The 8,312-nt window shown below is 38.9% G+C and overlaps 2 protein-coding genes and 1 long non-coding RNA gene across 3 annotated transcripts in view; 1 reads left to right on the top strand and 2 right to left on the bottom strand.

Annotated features, from left to right (window-relative positions):
- Positions 1–340: 340 nt before the first annotated feature.
- Positions 341–936, top strand: LOC148855448 (uncharacterized). Its single transcript, XR_016112626.1, has 2 exons — positions 341–567; positions 664–936. It is a non-coding gene; the product is annotated as an uncharacterized LOC148855448 (long non-coding RNA).
- A 342-nt stretch (positions 937–1,278) lies between these two features.
- Positions 1,279–2,378, bottom strand: LOC148855447 (agamous-like MADS-box protein AGL90). The gene has a single exon (XM_088981856.1). The coding sequence runs from the start codon at positions 2,346–2,348 to the stop codon at positions 1,428–1,430; it is 921 nt and encodes a 306-aa protein (XP_088837982.1). The 5' UTR covers positions 2,349–2,378; the 3' UTR covers positions 1,279–1,427.
- A 4,698-nt stretch (positions 2,379–7,076) lies between these two features.
- Positions 7,077–8,312, bottom strand: part of LOC148855446 (T-complex protein 1 subunit alpha) — a 33,394-nt gene continuing 32,158 nt past the window's right edge. Inside the window, exons 16-17 of the mRNA XM_088940880.1 lie at positions 7,493–7,583; positions 7,077–7,405 (exon numbers count right to left, since the gene is read on the bottom strand). Of these exons, the coding sequence (XP_088797006.1) occupies positions 7,319–7,405; positions 7,493–7,583 (178 nt within the window). The 3' untranslated portion in view covers positions 7,077–7,318. The remainder of the gene's footprint in view (positions 7,406–7,492; positions 7,584–8,312) is intronic.

Here is an 8,312-nt window from a genome sequence, read left to right as displayed (position 1 = left end):
ACATATCTTAAAATTGCCTTTCCAATACTTTGAACCTTGATTTAAATTACTAACTTGCTATACTTGCCACCAGGAAAGATATCGTGGGGCAAACTTTCTCTGTTTGGAGCTTCCTCCACATGACACGTTACCCCCACTCAGTCGCTTGCTTGTCTTTTTGTTTAAAAAAGGTGAGCACATGGATGGCAATGTGTCATGTGCAAGAAGCTTTCAAACAGCTAGGGTTGTTTTTTACAAACAACCAAGATTTTTTCCACATCATGCAATCTATTTAAGTAATGCCTGTTCAGGCTATAATACAAAAAAAAAAAAAAAGATAACGCCTGTTTTATCTGCCTAATTTACTTTTGGCATTCTCACTGTTTCCTTCTGATGAAAATCTGCATCTCAAGTCTGCAATTGTTTTCTTTTTATTATTGGTATAGTGCCTTGCTGCAGTGTAAATTCACCTTTCCCTTTTTCCTCCTGTGTTGCAGCATGGGGCTTGACCTCTCAAAGGGAACTATCCGTAACAACTTAGAAGCTGGAGTCATTGAACCTGCAATGAGCAAGGTGAAGATATTGCAGGTAAAGATTATAACCTGTTGAAGTAAATCAGTTCATGGCTGTTATTCTCAACAATTGATATCTAAATCCGTTTCTCCTTTTTTTTTTTTTTTCTAGTTTGCAACTGAAGCTGCCATTACAATTCTGCGGATAGATGACATGATCAAGCTTGTCAAAGATGAAAATGAGAATGCGGAGGAATAGAACTTCAACCTAAAACATAATTCAAGTTGTCATGTGCATGCTTTTTCTAGATTTTGTGGATGTTTATGTTGTTTTTTTGTATTCAATAGCCTCGACTGTTTCAACTTTCAAGAATGTGTTTGTATCCTGGTTTCAAATATTCCAAATTCTGCGAGTACTAGAAATCCGTAATTGAAGGACTGTAATTCAACGAAAGCATGGAATCGATAATTCATATATTAGTTGAAATAACTGGGGTATTTAGGTTTTTCTGTCTTCTAATTAATGGCAAGTATTAAATTGTCACAAACTGAAAATTAGGTATTAGATTGTGGCATTTTAAAGTTTGGATATTAAATTGACACTCGACCTAAAGTATACGGTATCTATCAGAAATTTTTTCTAAAAATAATTACATTATATAAAACATAGAAGGGAATATTGACTATTTATTGGAATAAAAGAAGAGAGTTTCATTGACAAGTATTAGTGTATGAAAACAATGGTTTTGTTCTTTGCAAGTAAACCACCAAATAAACTAAACCCATTAATATGCTAATCCCTTCTAAAAAAATAATAAAATAATATGTTAATCCCTAACGTTCTCCACCTTCATTCGTCTAACTCTACCCAAAAATCCTTCTCATAATCAACTCTACCAGACAGACAAACCCTTTACACCACTTGTTTTGCTTCATCTAGAAATCTAGCAAATCATAAGAGAACTCATCGAGCAAACAATGGCTAGGATGATGCATCTGCATCGGAACAAACCCAGGCACGGCATATGGAAAATATGATGGCATCATTGGCTGCGTGTTCGACGGCCCTGCTACCCTTTGGTTGCAGGGTCCCACCGTAAGAGGGCAACCGAGTGGATACTGGCACAGTTCAGTGGGCCCACTATGATCATCACTATCGTTCATCGCAATCATCTGGGTCATCATCGTATTTGCATGAAAGACACCAACGGGCAGAGGGTGGTGAGATAGAACTTGCTGATTCAGCACGCCATCATCCATCATACCACTCCAGCTGTGATATTCATATGGCAAGTACACGAGATCAGGAAAGGGGTTACAGTTCTTTGATGGGTTAGTGTAGTACTCGATCATCCCAGCCATTTCTTCCTGCAACTTCTGCTTCTTCGTCCAATCAATCCTCGTATTAACCTCTGCAAGCTTGGAATCAACGTCCGAACAGAGTTGCCTGAGTTCTTCTTCATAGAAATTGTTGAGCTGAACGAGGAACTTAGGGTACTGGGTCTCGTTGTTGTTCTTCTGCCGCAGCTGAGCGAGCTCGTCCAGCGTCTTCTTCTTTCGGCCCACCAAGAAGTCACCGAGACCAAGGCTGTGTCGCTCTCTTTCTTCCTTGGGGAGGTTCTTGAACCGCTCAATAATCCGACGGACTTCGGCTGGGTCCTCCGGCCATGTCTCCAGCGTAACCGGGCCCACGTTTCCAGGCTGTTTCGGTCCAAGGATGATAACGCAGGCGTCGACGTCGCAGAGAGTGGAGAACTCGAAGGCTTTCTTCTTCAGCCCCTTCTGTCTCTTGCGGAACGTGGTCAAGCGATCTTTCTCTTTGGCTATGAGATCCATGCTGAGTTTCAGACGACCCATCTTGTGTTCTTTGTAACGCCGTATCTCGCTTGAAACCTCTGAAGAAAAGGACGCAAAGAAGAGAATATATTTAGTACTTCGGAGATGTTTAGTTACTAAAAAGTTTCCTACCACGAACACAGAAAATGGAAACCTTCTAATTTTTCAACTGACTCTGTCTTCTTCCTATACTCCCCGTCAAACTAAGCCCAACTTGGATATGAGCGCGTGAAATTGGTCTCGGCTGAGAGCTTTGGTGAATAAGTCTTCTGGTTGGTCAGAGGTAGAGATGTGCTGTGTAGAAATAGTTCCGGCTTGAAGGTGTTGGTGCACAAAATGATAGTTGATGTCAATATGTTTTGTGCCATTGTGAAAGACTGGATTGAATGCAATATGTAGAGCGGCTTTGTTGTCGCTGAAGAGAAGCATTGGTCTAATATGATGGAGGCCAAGATCAGTGAATAGACATTTTAACCATAGCAGTTCATTAGTTGCAACATCCATCGACCCGTATTCAGCTTCAGCAGTTAAACATGCTCGGCTACTTTCTAAGGAAGGTGATGTAGCCTGTTGTGGATCGTCTTGTAAGTGGATAGCCAGCCCAATCGAAGTCGCAGAAACCTCTAATCACGAGGCCATTAGTGGATGACAATAACAGTCCATGATGTAAGGTGCCCTTAAGATAACGAAGTATGTGCATAGCAGTGTTCATAGCTTGAGTTGGCTTGTTCATGAATTGACTTAACGTATGCACGGCATAATTAATGTCTGGGCATGCGACATTTAGATAAATGAGTATTCCAACAAATCGTCGATAGGAATCTGGATGTGCAAGTGTAGGTCCCTTATCTGTTGCCAAGTGTTGATGTTGAGTCATTGGATGTGGACTGGACATCCTATCATTCCAAAATTTTTAAGGATGTCAAGAATATACTTGCGCTGATGCTTGAATATGCCGGAATCTGACCTTATGAACTCGATTCCAAAAAAATAATGTAGAAATCCTAGGTCTTTTATATTGAAACATTTACTGAGGTATGCTTTCAGACCAACAATTCAACAATAAGAAGTTCGCCATCTTGTACATGCTTGCCAAAGACCCTCCCATAGCAGAGACACAGGATCAAACCTGTGGTATGGGTCTCATGTGCACCCTTCTCTGTCCTTGCTCAACTATTAAGATACCCAAAAAAAAATCTTATACATGGTTTTGCACTCAATAAAATACAATATCTACTACTTTAAAGTTCTTTATTTCTGCATCAATGCATTGTTTATTTATACTCAATTGTTTTATTTCCCAATTGGAAAACAAAATCTAGGCCTTGTGAAACACATTTTTTATGGAGTTTGGGGGCAATTATTTTTCTGTGGCCCTTCACTCTTTAAAGAGCCATGCAATATTTTTTGTACAACATTTCTCTGTCGCTTTCTAACTGATGATGTACAATTTTTTATGGGCAGAACTCTTGTCACTACTATTTGGTCTAAAGCTTGCAAGTTCTCTAGACTTTACAGACAGTTTAGTGGGAGGTGAGTCATGCATTATTGTGGAATGTCTACGACAAAATCCAGCTATGGACTATGGAGATATAGGAAATGGTAAGGGAGAATGCAAATGAAGGACCTAAGGGCTAATGTTGGGTGAGTCCTAGTGAAGGGAATGACATGGTTGATACACTAACCAAACAAGGTGTGAATAGGGATCACATGTTTTGAGGGACCGTAAATAATGTACAAACATTTTAAAGGTCATTATCCAATATTGGTCCCAGCTATCTGTGGTATTGGGAGGGAGGGGGTGGACTGGATATGGTCCTAATCTTTGGCATTTTTTTTTTCTTTTGGCACAAAGTAGCTGCTCTGAGACTCAAAACTTCATTTCCATGCCATAGGATTTGCAAAGAGTACACCATTTATTAATTTCCTGTACTGTTGCATCAGATTTGTGGGATTAGCTCTTGATTTTTTGATGCAGGTGGAACAGGCCAGCAGATGTTAGCAGGCTTTTTGACCCTTCTGCCTTTGCTTTGCACCATTAAAGAGGAAGAATAATGTGGAGGATTGCATGAGCAGCACTGCTTTGGACAGTGTGGAAAGAAAGGAACGACAGAATATTTCAAGAAAAGGTGCGATGCCTACAAGATCTGAAGGAATGTATTCTCTACAAGGCTATAATGTGGCTAAAATCTCTGGATTTATTTCAGCAGTTCTCTTTGAAGACAAAGATGCACATGAGCAGGTTACCCCCACCTGAAGGGTTGGAGGGGTTGCAGCTGGTGCCTCTCCTAGTGTATTCTGTAATACTTCCTCTTGGTTCTGAAAGCCCGAGGTTTTATCCTTAAGCCAAGTAATGGCCCTAATGTACAAACATTTTAGTATATCACTTGTACTAACTTTACGTTCTTTTCCATATATATATATATATATAAAAAAAAAAAAGTGTTGGTATAGACCCTCGGTGGCAATGTGCTGGTTGCTAAATTTCAAATAGATTAAAAGCAGTTAATAATACTTATTATTTCATTAGTATTAGGGCCTGGGAGGATTTTTGTCATCGGGTTTTTAATTCTTGATAAACTCTGGAATGGGAATCCCATTCCCCCCATTCTCCCTAGAATGGGAATCGGAATCCCATTCTTCTTACCGGAATGGGCCATTACTTTTCCGATTCCAGGCACCTATTCCTGGAAACGAAATGGACCTTAAATATAATGATGGCTCATGGGGTGTCTAGTTTACTCAGGCTGAAAATTCTTCTCTGTGATCATTTGAAGCACCATTAGATCTTGACTGGCAATCAGATGGCTTTTGACATGGCTCACAGTCCTGTTCAATATGACTGAACCAAAGATATTGAGTCGATATATACATTTGACCAAGAAAATGGTTTTTCCTGAAAAAGTATGTCCACCCTTTGTGAGGTCAAAGTGTTGACTTACTGATGTACTCAGAAAAGAATGGTAAGAATGTAATGTTATATACACCTACCTTTCTAAACATTGTCCATTAGTGGTATTGGGAAACTACTTTCTTACACTTATTTATATATTCTATGGTTTCCCACGATGAATTGCTTAACAAGTTTACCTCTCCATGTAGATTTCATTTTGTCGTTATTTAATGTTTCCTTTTAAAGAAAAATGTTTGTCCATACTACTATTTTGGTTTTAGTTGTTTCTTGGAAGGCTAACATTTGATTTTTAATTTCTTTAGTAAACACTAGATTTTTGTCATTTGATGAACAACCAAATGCTGCTGCATTAATTGCTCAAGTTAACCATGCATTGTTGAAAGATAATCAGAAGTAGCCATTAAGGTTTGTTTTTTATTGGGCCCTTATCGAATCCATGTGGATGATTGTACATAATCTCTTTGTACAATGTTGTTCTTATTTGGTAGGGTTTTCAAAAAAATATTTTTATTTTAATATTTGGAATCAGCATAAGAAAAAGAATTTTCATTTTTTTGACTTCTGTTGTGCATTGTGTTTCATATTTTAATAAGGCTGACTCGACATTCAGGGGCAGTTCAGTCATGAAAATTTCTTGCATGCTGATGTGAACAAACAACTTCCGTTAATGAACACTAACAGTGCTCTATTGGATGGTGAGTTTTGGACTGGCATGGGGTTCCCTTGACACTTTGAAAAGTTATGGTGAGTTTAAGGGAAGTGCTGAAAAGTCACGGTGAGTTTTAGACAATTTCCCTTTTTTCTTTTCTTGCTTCCACGTCATCTCTACTCTCCAAGAACGGGATCTGCTCCTCACACAGGGACGCCTCACATGCACATCCACCATGCATTGGGAACATCTCCTGTGAATAATAACTTTTAAGTACAGAAGATGTTCCCCTCCATATATTACCCACCAAGCCAAGTCAGCATCATCTCCAACCTTCACACAGCTCTATAAGCGCATCAGCTTCGGTTGCCACCCAAACTTTATGTCAGACACATCACAAGTTGGACGGAGGGCCCAGAATGTTTGGGGTGATATACAGTCTTCTCATTATAGGAAGGATACTAGTTTTCAACCATAATCAGATCTTCATTGGTGGTTTACTTGCAAAGAACAAAACCATTGTTTTTATACACTAATACTTGTCAATGAAACTCTTTTTGAGACTCTTCTTTTATTCCAATAAATCGTCAACATTCCTTCCTATGTTTTGCATAATGTAATTATTTTTAGGGAAAATTCCCGATACATACCCTGTAGTTTAGGCCGGATGCTAATTTAATACCCAATAAAATGCAACAATCTAATATCTGAACTTTCAGTTTGCGACAGTTTAGTAACTGACGTTAGTTAAAAAGACAAAGAAACCTAAATACCCTCAATTATTTCGACTAATGTATGAATTACAAATTAAAATTACAAAAATACCCCATCATCTATTTCGACCCATTGGATGAAGAATTTGTTCAATGTCTTAGGGACCTCAAAATTGTAAAATTGCTCTCGAATTTTATAAAGCATATTGGCAAAGTGGACTAGCTTAGCTTGCATGTGGGTAGTGTACTACTTGGACTGATGACACGCATGTGGGAAGAAACATTCATGTCCACCCTATTACATGCTGGAAGCACAGCATAGCAGCCGTCTACCATTTCACGTAATCACGCTTAATAACCACGGTTGGGAAGCCGCATACAAAGACAGGTGTGATGACTGACGAGTAAACTCAAAAGATTTCATCTCATATGCTATTAGATATGGGAACGGACTAAATGAAGAACCCATGCTCTTGTTGAACTACAGTCCTTCAATTACGGATTTCTAGTACTCGCAGAATTTGGAATATTTGAAACCAGGATACAAACACATTCTTGAAACAGTCAAGGCTATTGAATACAAACAAAAAACAACATAAACATCCACAAAATCGATACCCCCTCCAAAAAAGAGGGCCACACTGGACTGGGACCACAGTTCTGAAGTAGAAAAAACATGCACATGACAACTTCAACTATGTTTTAGGTTGAAGTTCTATTCCTCCGCATTCTCATTTTCATCTTTGACAAGCTTGATCATGTCATCTATCCGCAGAATTGTAATGGCAGCTTCAGTTGCAAACTAGAAAAAAAAAAGGAGAAACGGATTTAGATATCAATTGTTGAGAATAACGGCCATGAACTGATTTCAACAGGTTATAATCTTTACCTGCAATATCTTCACCTTGCTCATTGCAGGTTCAATGACTCCAGCTTCTAAGTTGTTACGGATAGTTCCCTTTGAGAGGTCAAGCCCCATGCTGCAACACAGGAGGAAAAAGGGAATGGTGAATTCACAATGCAGCAAGGCACTATACCAATAATAAAAAGAAAACAATTGCAGACTTGAGATGCAGATTTTCATCAGAAGGAAACAGTGAGAATGTCAAAAGTAAATTAGACAGATAAAACAGGCGTTACCTTTTTTTTTTGGTATTATAGCCTGAACAGGCATTACTTAAATAGATTGCATGATGTGGGAAAAATCCTGGCTGTTTGTAAAAAACAACCCAGGCTGTTTGAAAGCTTCTTGCACATGACACATTGCCATCGATGTGGGTTAAAGAGTAATTGCTCTCACTTTTTTAAGCAAAAAGACAAGCAAGGGACTGAGTGGGGGTAACGTGTCATGTGGAGGAAGCTCCAAACAGCGAAAGTTTGCCCCACAATATCTTTCCTTGTGGCAGCAAGTATAGCAAGTTAGCAACTCAAATCGCTTTTAGAAACTGAAAGATCTATACCATTTTACCATAAGATACTCCTAACATATGGAGAAGAAATCTATTCTCATTCTTTACAGACTATAAAGAAATTTTGGCTTGGGATGGTAATGCAACAACAAGAGGGCCTTGGACATAACAATTCAAGCTGTCATGCATGGTCTTCATGCACAAAAGCGTGAGAAAAGTAGGGTCATTTAATCACTGAAAAACCATCACCAGAATCCCAACCTTGTGCTCTGCTTAAACAGAGGCCTACAAAGTAAAATA

The sequence above is a fragment of the Nelumbo lutea genome, chromosome 4, assembly GCF_056320005.1.
Source record: "Nelumbo lutea isolate HS-2025 chromosome 4, American lotus-T2T, whole genome shotgun sequence".
Taxonomy (NCBI): Eukaryota; Viridiplantae; Streptophyta; class Magnoliopsida; order Proteales; family Nelumbonaceae; genus Nelumbo; species Nelumbo lutea.
The sequence above is the reverse complement of the archived record's forward strand: the minus strand, read 5'-3'. Positions and strand labels throughout refer to the sequence as shown.